The 15,157-nt window shown below is 52.1% G+C and overlaps 8 protein-coding genes across 8 annotated transcripts; 4 read left to right on the top strand and 4 right to left on the bottom strand.

Annotated features, from left to right (window-relative positions):
• Positions 1-427: 427 nt before the first annotated feature.
• On the bottom strand, positions 428-1,478 carry M431DRAFT_509958 (hypothetical protein). The gene has a single exon (XM_024919388.1). The coding sequence runs from the start codon at positions 1,219-1,221 to the stop codon at positions 733-735; it is 489 nt and encodes a 162-aa protein (XP_024772363.1). The 5' UTR covers positions 1,222-1,478; the 3' UTR covers positions 428-732.
• Positions 1,479-1,999: 521 nt separating this feature from the next.
• On the top strand, positions 2,000-4,022 carry M431DRAFT_147105 (hypothetical protein). The gene is made up of 3 exons (XM_024912744.1): positions 2,000-2,433; positions 2,496-2,524; positions 2,597-4,022. The coding sequence occupies exons 1-3, from the start codon at positions 2,256-2,258 to the stop codon at positions 3,728-3,730; spliced, it is 1,341 nt and encodes a 446-aa protein (XP_024772362.1). The 5' UTR covers positions 2,000-2,255; the 3' UTR covers positions 3,731-4,022.
• A 161-nt stretch (positions 4,023-4,183) lies between these two features.
• Positions 4,184-5,018, bottom strand: M431DRAFT_509956 (hypothetical protein). Its single transcript, XM_024919387.1, has 3 exons — positions 4,906-5,018; positions 4,637-4,736; positions 4,184-4,509 (listed from the first exon to the last, which is right to left on the bottom strand). The coding sequence occupies exons 1-3, from the start codon at positions 4,965-4,967 to the stop codon at positions 4,501-4,503; spliced, it is 171 nt and encodes a 56-aa protein (XP_024772361.1). The 5' UTR covers positions 4,968-5,018; the 3' UTR covers positions 4,184-4,500.
• A 500-nt stretch (positions 5,019-5,518) lies between these two features.
• Positions 5,519-6,681, top strand: M431DRAFT_497005 (hypothetical protein; the record flags this gene model as incomplete). The annotated part of the gene is made up of 2 exons (XM_024917546.1): positions 5,519-6,029; positions 6,095-6,681. The coding sequence occupies 2 exons, from the start codon at positions 5,519-5,521 to the stop codon at positions 6,679-6,681; spliced, it is 1,098 nt and encodes a 365-aa protein (XP_024772360.1).
• A 282-nt stretch (positions 6,682-6,963) lies between these two features.
• On the bottom strand, positions 6,964-7,441 carry M431DRAFT_90751 (hypothetical protein; the record flags this gene model as incomplete). Its single annotated transcript, XM_024924182.1, has 3 exons — positions 6,964-7,055; positions 7,122-7,224; positions 7,400-7,441. The coding sequence occupies 3 exons, from the start codon at positions 7,439-7,441 to the stop codon at positions 6,964-6,966; spliced, it is 237 nt and encodes a 78-aa protein (XP_024772359.1).
• A 336-nt stretch (positions 7,442-7,777) lies between these two features.
• Positions 7,778-10,921, top strand: M431DRAFT_469238 (hypothetical protein). Its single transcript, XM_024915419.1, has one exon. It carries the CDS (start codon positions 8,103-8,105, stop codon positions 10,632-10,634), a length of 2,532 nt encoding a protein of 843 aa, XP_024772358.1. The 5' UTR covers positions 7,778-8,102; the 3' UTR covers positions 10,635-10,921.
• A 286-nt stretch (positions 10,922-11,207) lies between these two features.
• On the bottom strand, positions 11,208-13,392 carry M431DRAFT_90614 (hypothetical protein; the record flags this gene model as incomplete). The annotated part of the gene is made up of 2 exons (XM_024924166.1): positions 11,208-13,077; positions 13,238-13,392. The coding sequence occupies 2 exons, from the start codon at positions 13,390-13,392 to the stop codon at positions 11,208-11,210; spliced, it is 2,025 nt and encodes a 674-aa protein (XP_024772357.1).
• A 391-nt stretch (positions 13,393-13,783) lies between these two features.
• Positions 13,784-14,346, top strand: M431DRAFT_469228 (hypothetical protein). The gene has a single exon (XM_024915418.1). The coding sequence runs from the start codon at positions 13,937-13,939 to the stop codon at positions 14,267-14,269; it is 333 nt and encodes a 110-aa protein (XP_024772356.1). The 5' UTR covers positions 13,784-13,936; the 3' UTR covers positions 14,270-14,346.
• Positions 14,347-15,157: the final 811 nt, after the last annotated feature.

Below are 15,157 nucleotides of genomic sequence, written 5' to 3'. Positions count from 1 at the left end.
AGTCAAACACACTCCAAGTATAAGAATTGCTGCGGTGGGGCTTTGCCGTGAGGCTCTTTTGGAGGCGCAGTTGCAATCAATCCAAATGCTTACTTGGATGGCCAAAGTCTCCATAACAATGCCACACCTACTGCATCGACTCGCGCTTGTATACTCTAATGGGAATTGGTTAAATAGATCTACTTCTATAATAAGATTTGCCTAGTATTCGATATTATCTGCAACACGAGATGCTGGATAGCAAAGTTGGGTGCTGAATAGGCCTTCCCATCAAATGCCTACTTGGACGGTCAAAGTCTCCATAATGCCACTTACTGCATAATACGCCTCTAAACTCTTATGGGAATTGGAAGCGACCTACCTACTCGGGAAAACTCCATACGCGGAACAGCATCTCGATTCAAAGGTCACAATGTCTACGGCGCCATGTTGCTCGTATATGAATATGTATTAATTAATTGTCGTATTAGGTCCGTCGTTATTATTGCACCACTCTCATCAGATCATAGCGCGTGAATTAGGTATAAACAGTTGCAAAAGTAATGCGTGATAAGGCCACCTTGGCCACATCCATCCAGCCCGCCTTTTTTGAGTACCCAATGTTTCCTAGGCACAACCCCATCATGATTCCTCGACAGTTTGGCATGCGTAGAACAAGTCGCCCCTGGAAGTAAATGCACGGGGCTAATCACATCCCATGGTCGTTTTGCTGGCCGTCCAGTCTGCCCGTGCTTACTCCAGCAGGTCCCGGATATCCTCGTCAGATTCCTCCTCGTATCGTCGTCTCTCCTCGGCTTCCAGCATCTTCCTCAGCATCTTCCTCTGCCTGACTCGTGCCTTAGAGCCCCAGTCAGCACTGGTTCCATCGGCGTGTTCATCCGCATCCACATCAATCTCTGCTCCGGCGTTCAGGCCACGCAGCTCGTTGGGCGACATTTTGGCCACCGCTTCTTTGGCCGCCGCCTTGTCCTGCTCATCCTGCCTTTCCAGCGTCTTCACAGCGTGCTTGGTAGAGTATTTGAGGATGTGTGGCCGTATCAGCAGGTATGTGCAGACGATCATGACGAGCCGAAGCCAGCCGTGTGTTGATATGTCGGTAAAGCTCTTTTGTAGGTTGTTGGAGGCATTTTGGCCGTACTGGGACAATTGGGACACAACAGAGCCCAATGCATTCAGGGTAGCCTGGCCGGTACCGTCCTGCTGCTGTGATTGAGAGTCCATAGTATCAAGCGTGTGTAATTCTCATAAAAGGGGTGCAGAAGGGTGAAAAGATGCAGAGCCTTTGCTGCAGTAGGTAGGCGAGGATTTTTTATCCAAGGGGATGTATGTATGTCGCGCGGATGAAGGCAGCCTCTTCTAGTAGTTTATAAGGAATATGCTTTCCGGGAGAAATGAGGGAAGACAAGCTTTTTGTAGGCAATGAGAAGTTACGTTGAGAGTTCAAAAGGCAAACTTCCAGAGGGCGGGTGGAAGTTTTTGTTGGACACCGACAACGGCAAAATCCTTAGTGAAGACGGCGTGCCCCGGACTATTTCTCCGAGGCTGCCGGTTGGACCTGGCGGGCCCGATTGGCCCGATGGAGCGCCATTTAGAGGCCGTACAATAGTAATAGCTTCTCGTAGATGCAACTACAAAGGCTGAATTGAGAATCGAGTACGATAATCGATAGTTGAGTTTTTAAATTTTATCGTGTTGTTATTGAATGATTGGGTTTTGCAGAATCTGATTTTCATTCATTGGGCGACTCATAAAAAGTCCTTTGGCCTCCGAGAATTCCTGACCGCAGCGCTCATCCGCAACCAAGCCTTTACGGCGTCGCCGTGTAGACACTTGCGCGCTTTTTTAATATTGCCCCCTTTCCTATATCAGCAGAAACTTGAAAAAGTATAGATACCCAATAAATAGGCTTCCTGTCCTATGGATTCTGAAATGCGATTTGTACCATCAATGAATGGTTCATTGTAGAAGATGTTGTTGTCTCTGTGCATTATGATTTTATAGGTACCCATCTGGCTGTCTTTACGTGTAAAATACAGTGACCAATCACGTGACGCTCTCTCTACGGCAGCATGTTTCCAATCGGCATAGCGCAAAAGCTCTCAATGCTGGTGAGCTCACAAAAATTTCGTCGGCACTCACCCCAGAACGCCTGATCCGGCGCTGTGCAATTTTCCCCTCCCCCACCGTCCAAATATTTTTTTCTTCCCCTTCTCTTCTTTGGACCGGCATTGTGTATTTCATACCAGCGGCGCAACATGTCGACTGCATTCAGATCAATTGCCCCGTTCCTGCGGACGGCCCGGCATGGCCTCAAGGCCGGCAGCATCAACCCGCTGCAGGCTGCGCTCAAGAACAACCGAAGTGCCGCTGGTGTTCTTAACATCGCTCGCACGTACGCTGTTTTCGAGCGAACCAAGCCTCACGTGAACATCGGTACGACGCCTTTTGGCTTGAATCGTCAAAGAAATTTGATATTAACAGAGGTTCCATTATAGGTACTATTGGTCACGTCGATCACGGAAAGGTTAGTTCGCTACAGCCTCTTACAAGACCAATGTCAAAGCGATTTTATATTGACCAGTTTCCGCAACTATAGACCACCCTCTCTGCTGCCATCACCAAGCGACAGGCCGAGAAGGGCCTGGCCAACTTCCTTGAGTATGGCGCCATTGACAAGGCCCCCGAGGAGCGAAAGCGAGGTATCACCATTTCTACCGCCCACATTGAGTACTCAACAGACAACCGCCACTACTCCCACGTCGACTGCCCTGGTCACGCCGATTACATCAAGAACATGATTACTGGTGCTGCCAACATGGACGGTGCCATCATTGTTGTTGCTGCCTCCGACGGTCAGATGCCCCAGACCCGTGAGCACTTGCTGCTTGCCCGACAGGTCGGTGTCCAGAAGATTGTCGTCTTTGTCAACAAGGTTGATGCCATTGACGACCCTGAGATGCTGGAGCTTGTCGAGATGGAGATGCGTGAGCTCCTCACCACCTACGGCTTTGAGGGAGACGAGACCCCCGTCATCATGGGCTCTGCCCTGATGGCTCTCCAGAACCAGAAGCCTGAGATTGGTGAGTCGAAGATTGACGAGCTGCTCAAGGCTGTCGACGAGTGGATTCCCACCCCCGAGCGTGACCTTGACAAGCCCTTCCTCATGTCTGTCGAGGATGTCTTCTCCATCTCCGGTCGTGGTACTGTCGTTTCCGGCCGTGTCGAGCGCGGTGTCCTCAAGCGTGACGAGGAAGTCGAGCTTGTCGGTAAGGGAATCGATCCCATCAAGACCAAGGTTACCGATATCGAGACCTTCAAGAAGTCTTGCGAGCAATCCCAGGCCGGTGACAACTCTGGTCTCCTCATCCGTGGTATTCGCCGTGAGGATGTTCGCCGTGGTATGGTCGTCTGCAAGCCCGGCACTGTCAAGTCCCACAAGCAGTTCCTCGCCTCCCTCTACGTCCTCACCAAGGAGGAAGGTGGCCGTCACACCGGTTTCCACGAGCACTACCGACCTCAGCTCTACCTGCGTACCTCTGACGAGTCTGTCGACCTGACATTCCCTGAGGGTACCGCCGATGCTGCTGGCAAGATGGTCATGCCCGGTGACAACGTCGAAATGGTTGTCACCCTGACCAACCCCAACGCTATTGAGGCCGGTCAGCGATTCAACATCCGTGAGGGCGGCAGGACCGTGGCCACTGGTCTGGTCACCCGCATCATTCAGTAAATGTAACGATAAAAAACAACCCTGGAACAGCGTGGAGTTGTTGGAACGGAAAAACAAAACCAAAAACGGTTGGGAAACGGGGCCAGATGCATCCAAGAAATGCACATGTTAAAAAATTGGTCACAGGTTCCCGCGTTTGAGCCAAATTGAGCTCGTGTATAAGTTGTAGGAGGAAGTGGGCACAAAAAATCTCCGCTTTGCTTCTTCCTTAATGTCTCGATATATGATGTACTTTAGACGGGAGGGTTGGAGGCAGAAATAGAAATGCAAATAAAAACCCTTTTCTGAATTTACTTGGTCCAGATTGTAAACCGCCTGGTCTTGGGAGACATTTAGGGAGACAATGTAAGGGGCGTGGCTAGGATGTAATATCGCGGGCCAAATCACTCAAAATATGCCCATCCTGCATTGCCAAAATAAATGCCTGTCACTGCGGTGAGACAGCCTACGAGAGCTGCAACATGAATCAAGAGAGAGAAAAAACTTTTCGGTCCATGGCATTCATAGGTCTTCATCTCGTCATCTCCCAGCATAAACAAAAAGCACACCAACAGAGCGGACAGCAGTATGAATTTTTTTTCGAATGCAATGGTATTCGTCTATCCTCGGAGGATGTTCGTCAGACGCACGATCTTTCCTTAAAACCAAGCCATCCATTAAACTCCGGTTCCAGGCGGCCGCCCTCCGAGTGCTTTTTGTGTGTGGCCATCAAAAACGCAGCACGCATCCGTCAATCCCTTGCCCCCCTCGGAAGCCCCCATACAACTCCTTTATCGGTACTGTAAGAAACGAAGACACGTTAGCTGCTGTTTCTCAAAAATCGTATTCCCTGATTCCCTTTTCTCTATTCCCTTTGCATATTTTCCCCTTCTCCCTAGCTCTTATTGGTTGGTTCTGGATGCTCACCTTGTGGAAACCAATGTCCTTGGCCTTCTCACGGAAGCATTGACGGCACAGGTTGAGGTCGTACTTGCGGACCAGACCGGCAGTGTGCTTGCAGACGCGGCTATAATGAAAAAAACAAGATCCAGTTAGCGGTCGGCTTCTTTGTGAATTTTGTTTCGCGATTCGCCCATTTTTTCCCATCCTCCCAGTTTTGACATTCGCTTGAAGTCGTGCAAGGGAAGAGAACAACCCAAGCTCAGAAAATAGAGGGTAGCATCGGGGCGTCATACCATTGGCGAGAGCCCTTGCCGTAGTTTCGCGGGCGCGAGTTCCAGACGCTTTCGTGGGACATGATTGCGGTTGTGGTGTTGCAAGATGGTGATTTCGCGAGGGCAGAAGTGGGCTGAAATTTTGTGTGAATTTTGCTATGGTCTATGCTTCAACCGATTGGAGGGTTGTCAGCCCCGGCCGAAGCGGGCCACCAAATCCCAAAGGGCAAAGGGGGAAATTTGGTGGTGTCACGTGCATGTTCCCGTGATGCGCTTATCCTCACGTGAAACCGTTGAAGGAAAATGATAAACAATGGCGAGGGAGCTCCAGTGGGGACTTGGGGGCGAATCCATCCCTCGGTGAGGTGAGCCCACTAATCGCAGGCCGAGCTCCCCGCCACTGCCTGAACCAACCATACCTGGACTTGGAGCAAGCTGTCCTCTTTTTATGCCCTTGATTTCAAAGCACTATTTCAGGTGACTCGCCGCTGTGGTTATTTTATAAGTGGTATTTCTGGCTGGTCATAGCAATTACCCATCAATTATAGCACTTTGTTCCCACTTCAGTTGATACCCGGTCACATCTTTTCCCATCCAACATCCACATACTAGATCTTGCCTTGCCTAATACGTCATGGTTTTGATCAAGAGCCTCGTGCTGGCCGTCCTGGCCAGCTCGGTGGCTGCCAAATCGGCCGTTATCGACCTGATCCCCTCCAACTTTGACAAGCTCGTCTTCTCCGGAAAGCCTACGCTTGTCGAGTTCTTTGCTCCTTGGTGTGGCCACTGCAAGAACCTTGCTCCCGTGTACGAGGAGTTGGCCCAGGTCTACGAGTTTGCCAAGGACAAGGTCCAGATCGCCAAGGTCGATGCCGACTCCGAGCGGGATCTCGGAAAGCGATTTGGTATCCAGGGATTCCCCACGTTGAAGTTCTTCGATGGCAAGAGCAAGGAGCCGCAGGAGTACAAGTCGGGCCGTGATTTGGACAGCCTGACTGCCTTCATCACTGAGAAGACTGGTATCAAGCCTAAGAAGAAGGGTGAGCTGCCTAGCAGCGTTGCTATGCTCAACAACAAGAGCTTCCATGAGACGGTTGGAAGCGACAAGAACGTGCTGGTTGCTTTCACTGCTCCTTGGTGTGGCCGTAAGTGCAGTCCCTGACCCCTTGATCAAGTGACGTTTGGTATTTACTGGTGCTGCTTCATCTAGACTGCAAGAACCTGGCCCCTACCTGGGAGAAGGTTGCCCACGACTTTGCTGGTGATGAGAACGTTGTGATTGCCAAGGTCGATGCCGAGGGCGCTGACAGCAAGGCTGTTGCGGAAGAATTTGGCATCACCGGCTATCCCACCATCTACTGGTTCCCCGCTGGCAGCAAGAAGCCTACTGATTACGAGGGCGGCCGATCTGAGAGCGACATCCTCAAGTTCGTCAACGAGAAGGCCGGCACTTTCCGCACCGAGGGTGGCGAGCTGAGCGACGTTGCTGGCACTGTTGCTCCCCTGGACACCATCGTGAGCAAGTTCCTCGGTGGTCTTTCCTTGACCGAAGCCGTTAGTGAGATCAAGGAGGGTGTTGCCAAGCTCAAGGGCAGCGCAGAGGCCAAATTCGCCGAGTACTACGTCCGCGTGTTCGACAAGCTGAACAAGGATGCCAAGTTTGTCAACAAGGAGCTCACCAGACTTCGGGGCATCTTGGCCAAGGGTGGCCTTGCCACTGGTAAGCGGGATGAGCTTAAGGTCAAGGTCAACGTCTTGAACAAGTTTACCCCCAAGGATGAGAGGGACGAGCTGTAAGCTAAATAAACCACTTGGACATTGATGAGAGACGCAGAGAAAGACAGAGAGTGAAAGAGTAAAAGAGAGAAAGAGAAAGAAAGAAAGAAAACATTTGTCTACTCTCAAGCGATGAAAGCATCATAAATTGTATGAACCCTGAGTTTACAGCTATCAAGACAAATGCATCATAATGAAGCTACAGATAACCAACCATTTCCTCCCAAAACTCCGTACCATTTTGACGGGCTCTGATCCCTAGATGAGCTTTGCGTAGCTCAATTTATATCCTATTTCTTTCCATCATGAAGTTTTGGGTGCGGAGCCTGCTTCTTTGTTTTTGCTTTCTAACAGTGCCGCTTCAAGGTTATCGAGCCGGCGAGACATTTCGTCCACTTGCATCGTGTTAGTATGAGTGAAGCCATTTATACTTTAACCTTGGCGCCGTGGTGGCTACTCACTCTTGGCGAATATCTCAGATGAGACCCCAGCAAATTTGTTGGACAAGGAGTTCAAGAGGTCTTCAACAGCGGCTGTAACATCGGCGCTGCTGTCCTCGTTGGCCTGTATAAGCTTGGTTAGCCTGCTCCATGATTGTAACTGGATCATCTGGCAGCAGATGTGGTGGCATTCTTGAGACCCGGTCTGGCCGCTGAAATCATAGGCGTGATTGCAAATGATACAGGCTGGCTCGTAGTCCCCGATATAATGCAAGTGGTGAAATGTAGAGTAGACATACAGGCGCCGGGTTTGAAGCGATAGAGTCACGATTTGATGCCATGTTGACGTGAGATGAGATGAGACGATGCGTGTGATTGTTGATTTTTTTCGGCGGGCAGTGGCGAGAGTCACGTAAAAGACGAGCTGCTGAATTCCCCTCCCTCGAAGCTGCGGGGGGCTGTGATGCCGCTTATATATCCGAAGAGTCTCTGTGTCGGCCTGTTTCAGTTCGAGTTTGACTTCCAAGGAAAGGGGGAGAGTTTGCTCACAGGAATGAAGAGCACGAGTACATGCTGGGCCCCTCCGTTTGTTCTCCGAAAGTCGTGCTAGGCGGAGACTGGCTTTAGCGTGCTGGCCCTAAAACGGGGGCTCTGTGACAGCGGGCTTCAGTGGCCCCGTAGCGGCATCAATCGCTGCAGGCGTCCCCTGTAAGCTCGCTGCCCCGCCACAAGCTAGCGCGGCGCTTTGTTTCATTTCGAGGGAGCTTTCGGGTGTCGCTGACCTTTCGTCACTCCATACAGTACCTAACTTCTTACCAGCTTGGTGTTGGTTGACGACATCTACACTCTACATCATACACTATCCATCTTCCCTGCGAGCTTCGATCCCCAGCACCCGCGCCGAGTCGACTCCGAGCAATCCTTGTCCTCGGAATATCTGCGACAAATTATCATGATAGCGGCATAGCCGAATCCGCGGCCTCAACCACTGCGCTGGGCAGCATGCCACTGCCGGAACTCCCCGCCTATAGGGTCCTCGGCATCATCTTCATCCTCTGGTGGATGCTGCCGGGCAGCGAGTACCAGAGCCAGTCGATAGCGTTGTCGGATCTCGTTGTCTCACGCCTTGAGCACTATCGCGCATCCCTCGATGTGCTGAACACGACGCGCTGGGGAGATTTTGCTCCCCTGGTGGAGGAGGGCGATGGCGATCACGCGAGCCCCAAATACGTCAACCTGACGGGATTCCGAGAGAAAGACCACTTGTCGTGGCAGGACCTGGGCCGGTTTCGTGAAAGAGGTCTGCAGCTCAGCCGCCATGCCATGCCAGCGGTTGGCGGCGAGCAGCTCTGGGATGTTGCACAGGGGGAGCCGGTATGGGCAAATGCTTCGGGGGTTCTTCTGGGACAGTGGGTGCGACGCCAGGAGACAATCCCGAGGACATACGAAAGCTACAATCTCAGCGAAAGCGTGCCTTCTATGCATTGGATCGGAGATAAAACTGACTGGGCTCGTAACGTAACCGGCAGTACTGGCAGGATCCAAGTACGACTGACGGGCAACGAGACGGTGGCCGAATACGAGCAGCTCTCCACGGCCGATGCTCCCCTCTCTGGAGGCTTGATACGCAATGTTAAGGCCGTGGTGACGTTTGAAGACACAGAGGGATCAGGACTGAGTTGGGAGATGGTTCTTTTTGGGGTGCATTGGCCACGGCAGGGCGTTATCATGATGACGACAACGAGCGAGAAATTCGATGGCGTCTTTGGGCTACCGCATCTGACACCTGGGCCCGACTATTTCCAGTCCAGCCAGCGGTTTCTGAACGAATCCCTCGAGCACACTATAATTACCAAGGAGAAGAACATCTATTCCGACCAGAGCATACCATGGAAATCCAACTTTGAGAGTCCTCTCCACACCCGACATCCCTCTCCACATTGCGAATATGTCATGTATCTTCAAACCCATCCTCCAAGCAGACAGAGCCTGGGTCTCGGGTCTGCCATTCCCAAGGGAGAGAACATGGCAGAGATGTTGCAAGCCATCGAGTCAGAGCTGGAATCTCCACTCGGGGCGCCCATCAAGCACATCCCAAAGCTCCAAATGTCGGCGGTGATATATTCACCTGACTGCGGCCTCTTCATGGAGTCAAAGGGGCCTCCAGATTACCCTCGGAGCGAGGCCGACCACCTCCTCGGCGTGAAATTTGAGGTTCAGATCAGCAGCATCAACCATTGGCTGCTCGCATACGCGGTGATGATGTTTGGCCAGGTCATCTTGCTCAAGGGCCAAATGAAGGAGACGTATACCCCGTCCACTCTTGGAAGAGCCAGCTTTTGGACAATTAGTATGATGCTCATTGCCGATGGCATGACTTTCAGCGCGGCGGCGTCGTGGGTTGCTACGGCTCAGTATACCTTCTTGCCGACCCTGACGCTCACGTTTGCGTCCTTTATGTCTATGACCATAGGGGGCAGCCTACTGGCTAAGATTCACGAGGTTCAAACACCACAGCCTCGAGCTCGTCGAGAAGGGCCTCAAGGAACAACCAGTCCAAACAGCGAATCGGCCAGTACGGCCTCATCGGCACCGCTAACGCCAAATCGCACGGGCACGGCAACGGGCCCAATCCTTCCCGGACCGGTAACAGCAGGGCGTGGCCTCGGCAATCCGGCCGCTGCTAACGTAGGTGCCGCTGCCAGCATCGCGGATGGCGCTTCAGCCGTGCCTGGCGCACTTCCAACTGCTGCGAGGCCGATTGTACCCCCTACGCAAACTGCGACGTTTCAATCGCTTATGGGCCGCTTTGTCCTCGTGGGTGCTCTTGTTATGTTCATCAGCGTCTCATCCATAGCATGGTACATGACGGCGCGCTCATGGTTCCTCAACATCTGTGCCTTTGTCTATCTCTCCATGTGGATCCCCCAGATATATCGCAACATCATCCGCAATTGCCGCCGCGCCCTCAAGTGGCAGTTTGTCATCGGCCAGTCCCTCCTCCGTCTACTTCCACTGGCATACTTTTGGCTCAAGCCGGACAACTTCCTCCTCACAAGGACCGAACCCCGTGCTTTTGCCCTGCTTGGTCTTTGGGTCTGGCTGCAGATTTTCGTGCTCGCTACGCAAGATGCTGTTGGGCCTCGATTCGGCATACCTAAGGGATGGATGCCCGATGCGTGGGACTATCACCCCGTCCTCAGAGAAGACAATGTCGAGGCCGGGGGCCTACCTATTGGCCTTAGTGCCGAAGACAGCCCGGGCCGTGATCGCCGACGCAGTAGCGAGGACAGAGATAAAGCTCGCCCCGGCGACGGCACCACGCGAGCTATCGACTGCGCCATCTGCCGCGAGGTGCTCGAGGTCCCCGTCGTCAAGGCGGGAGAAGAAGACATGAGCGTGACGGGGGTGTTTTCCAGGAGAATGTACATGGTGACCCCTTGCCGCCACATCTTCCACACCCCTTGTCTGGAGAGCTGGATGAAGTTCCGGCTGCAATGCCCGATATGCAGGGAGGATCTGCCGCCCATTTAGATCTGGACAAGCGTAATAACGGTAACCTATTTAGCACAGCAGCGGAATGTGAAATGATCACAAAAGCGGGATTGGATTTTTCATGACACCAGGGAGAGAAAAAAACCGCCGGTATATTAATACTACTTTAATCCTCTTTTCGATAGAATACCCAGCACTTGTATAAGAAAATCTTGTTGCTTCTTATGTGTATCAACCTTGAATCCTGTTGCGTGAGCTCATATCTCTGTTTTCAACCTCCAAAACTTGCCATATATGAAAAAGATGGATCAATAAATAAATAGCAGATATTCGCCTTGATCATGCAACTCAACCGAAACCCAAAGTGGGGAAGAAAAAAAAAAAAATTCCAAAAGATAAGAAGACATAGGAGAAAAGAAATATAGCTCATGGTCCTCATAGTAACATTACCACTCATCATCATTACGTCTTTATCCAGACAATCCAAAACAGCATGACCGATACTCCCCCAAAGAACCTTGACATAAATATTCATAACTTGTTGACATAGCAAAGAAATCGCAAAAAAGAATAGTAAAAAGGCGTGAGCAAAGAGGGGCGCATGCGTGGTCTTCACCATGTGATTCGGGTCGCTTTGTGTCGTCGGTCCTTCATCCCCTGGCGCAAATCTCGAGATCCCACAGTGAGCTGAGCGAATCTCTCCCGTAAATCGAAATCAACAGACTGAACCATGATCCTCTTTTCCTCTGGAATCGCTCGGCTTGGGAGAACAGCCTGCGTTGACCCACCAGGAAGATTCATCTCAGGAAAAGGATTCTCGGACTCTTCTACCTCCATAATCCATTGAGCAATGTTGGCAGTCAGCTCGCTGTCCCACATGCCTTCTCGCCGAGCGCTGCTCCTCAAAAGTTGGATTGCTTCTCGCCTGACGTTCGGCTCTCTACATTTAGTAGCCACGACAAAGAGCGGCGGTACAATTCCAAGGTCTGCGGAGAAGCTGGGTTTGATATGATGAGCTGTGTATTTTCCTGCCCTAAACGCAGGCAGTGGTGTGCTGTGTTGCTGTTTGCACCTCTGTGGATCGGGGCATCGCTCGGTAGCCGCTCGCTTCTCGTCATCGCCAACTATCTCCCAGCCTAGACTGACAATGGCCTTGAAATGGGGGAGGAAACCATCAAATTGAACCTCGGCATCGCAGAAAATCGTCAAGAATATGACATTTGTGTTGATCTGAAACATTTTCAAGGCTGCTATGCCCGATTTCTCCAAGAGATTCATGCCAGGTTGCAGCCGTGATTGGAAGATGGGTTCAAAAGCCTCTGACCACGAGTCAATTTGGCCCTGGAATGTGGCACCTAATTGCCTCCAGGATGGAGGTAAAGTGTAAGAAGGTTCTTTTTTAGCATGCTGTAAGTGTTCGATGAATCGCAGCAACATCTCGCAGAGCTGATCTGAAGCCAGGCGAGCTTCTCGTAAAGATGAAAATTGATGGGGTATGAGCCTGGATGGCTGAGGTGAACCCATATCTGAGAGGGGTGAGGATGGGTCTTGTAAGCTCTGAGGGCCCAGTTGAATCACATATGGATGGGGAAAATGGAAAGCCATGTCGTACGATTTGGCCTGAATTGCCAATCGTGTGAAAATTATTAGCAGGTCCTCTTCAACCCGTTCATTGGACTGAGGGGCTTGCGTCCGATCATATTGAATCCGAGCCAGGAGCCCTAATCCCGTTTGAATTTGGACAATGGCCTGCCGATGATCACCGATAAAGGAGTCAAAACAGGCCAACAAGACGCTGGCCATCAGACGGGTCTTGTTGGTTGCCAGCTTGTTACCGCTGAGATGCAGCATGGCATTGCAAGCTTCCGAATACTTCCTAACAGCAACCTGCCAATGACACATGACTGAGTCGAACCGACTCATAGCACCAGGTAGCGGTGTCGAGTCCGGTTCGCAAGACTGTTCAAGCGTCTTATACAAGGCACCAAGAGCCACGACGGCGTGTCGAATGGACGGTTCGAAATGGCATTCCTGTAGAACGCGCTGTGTCCAAAAGGTCGAATCAAAGTACCCAGACAACTCTGAAGCCGTCTGAACTCGGAAAAGATCAAAATACAGGCTTTCGGTATGCATCAAGGCCAAGTTGTGAGATGGCTCATACACAAAAGGCATGGTGGCATTGGAGGCGAGAGGTTTGGCCTGCCGTTTGCGACGGTTGACACGCCGAGGTGGGAGCATAATGGTGTGACCTGTGAGCAAAAGGCTGGCGGTGGTTGAAGTTGAAGCGCTCGCAATAGTGCTTGGTGCCGGCTGCAGATGTTGAAACCCAGCCGATGCGGCAACCAAAGGCTTCGGAGCAATGCGGACATCAAGGGCAGCCCTGGTCCCGCGGCTGGGCGCCGGATAGCCAGTGCATTCCTTCTTGCTGCGGACGCACTGCGAGCAAGCTGGACGCATCTCATCGCACTTGATGCGCCGCTGTCTGTAGACGGAGCTTGTTAGCGGTTTGTCCGAGATGAGGTGCTAGGGGTGTGAAGAGAGGAGAGAGCAGTGAGGAAAGGGAAGCAGGAGGATTATCATGGTCGTAATGATAATAAGAAGCTATACACTCCATGGCTACGTCAAAGTTCAAATGTTCTTACTTGCAATTCAAGCATCCCGTCTTGACCTTGGGATTGCTTCGTCGGTTTCGCTTTTTGGGCGCTTCGCTGCCACTGCCGCTGACGCTGCCATTGTCGCGACCAATGGCTGAAGCCATGGACAGGCCAATGCTACTCGAAGACGACGATGGCTCCATGCCGTCAGGATCGGGAGAGCCCGTTGGAGTCGCGGCTGGAGTTTGGTATGAGTTCTCAGCCGAGACCGTAGCCGCCGGCCCGGGGCCAGGAGCAGCCATGGCAAGGATGGAGGGAGAGGAAGGTGAGAGAGAGCCCGCGCAGGTGGGGATTGTACAGCTAACGAAGCGTCATACAGGCGGTAAAATCTGCGACCGGTTCGCTGAAATAGAGACAAAAAGAAGAGGAAGAAGAAGCAAAAAAATAAAGTATTGAAGACTCGGGGGAACGTATGGCGGGGGTTTGTTAAACGGGGAGGCGACCACTCTTATCAGTATAGGTCAATTGACGGGAAGCTATGCGCCTAGCAGGTCGTAGCTGCCGTCGTAGCGAAGCTACCTAGCCCGTAGAGTGGAGTCGAGGCGAGACAACGGATGCCGCTATTGTGATACAACTCAGGTACAAGAGCTTCAAGGTACAAGTACAAGTGCCTCGATCCTCGATCCTGGTGCCCGTACTCGTACAGCGCAGAGCCAGAGCCTAGCGGAGGAGGTGAGACAGACGTGCATGAGAGGGGAAACCAAGGGAAATTATAACAAGACAACAGGCCAAGAGGTAAAAACGAGGCGAGGAGTGTACGAGTACTGTACCTATGAGAGAGCAAGCACTGCAGTACAGGGCAGGGCATACCGGGGCAGCCTTGGACGGCTCGAATGCGCCAGCCAAATCACCAGGTCCACCGGCCAATTCATGCTGGAGCCGCAGACAGACAGACACAAACACAGACGTAGGCGTAGACGCAGACGCAGACGCAGAGTCGCTGACAACATGGAACCGTGTATGCACATGCCGCCGCCGTCATGCAGGTCCCCCATAGCCCAGACAGGGCTGCTTCGGTAGGTTGTTGATTACATGTATGGAGTACAATGCGGTGTACAGTACGGCGCAGTGGGAATACAAGGAAATAAATGCTACCGGACCCAGCCTAACCAGTCCCGTAGTGGCCGTTGGTAGCAATATATCGACATGGAAGCCGTTGGGTCTCTGGCAGTTAGTACCGGACAGGTACACGGTACTTGGGCGACAGCCGGTGACAGGTGCGTTAATGTGCATGCAATGGAATCGATGCATCGTGGCAACGCCCGCCAGGATGAACTGGCGATGAGCTTGTCGGGGCGGTGGAGGGACGTGCATTGCGTGCAATGCTGAGTGGCAGTTGACGGCATGCAGGTATCACCGGGGTCTCTTCGACACTACCGGGAGACGCCATCGCACCACTAACTGAGGTAGCAATACTAGCCGGCTACCTACTCGTTGTACTTGCCTGACAGGCGGATAAATGGCCATGGATGTCAAAGTGCCGCCAATGGATGTCTCCACGAAGTCGAGCCCATATGAGACAAGAGAACCACCACACGTAATACGGACCGTCAGTGAGCAAAGGCAGTCCAACATAGAGTTTGACAAGGAACAAGATGTCAGATGGGCCACTGCCATCATACGTTACCGATGGGGACTTGACGCGGCTGTCCTCTTGTACTCCCTTGTTCGTCGTCATGTACCAGCATCGACCGTTGGGATGGTGGGGATGCCCTCAAAGAATCAAAGTCAACTGACGCCTTTATTGCCATGCTGCCGACCTGAATCTTTCCTCTTTCCCCTTCTACAGCGCCTAACCCGCGCTACCAAAGTTCAAGTCACCTCGCACCAACTCGGCACACGTTTAGTTGCACTTTAGTTCGCGGCGGAGGGCCCCGAATCGCCCATTTCAGACGCATGCTGCCCTCC

This window comes from Trichoderma harzianum, assembly GCF_003025095.1.
Source record: "Trichoderma harzianum CBS 226.95 unplaced genomic scaffold M431scaffold_9, whole genome shotgun sequence".
NCBI lineage: Eukaryota > Fungi > Ascomycota > Sordariomycetes > Hypocreales > Hypocreaceae > Trichoderma > Trichoderma harzianum.
This window is presented reverse-complemented; position numbering and strand designations above follow the sequence as displayed.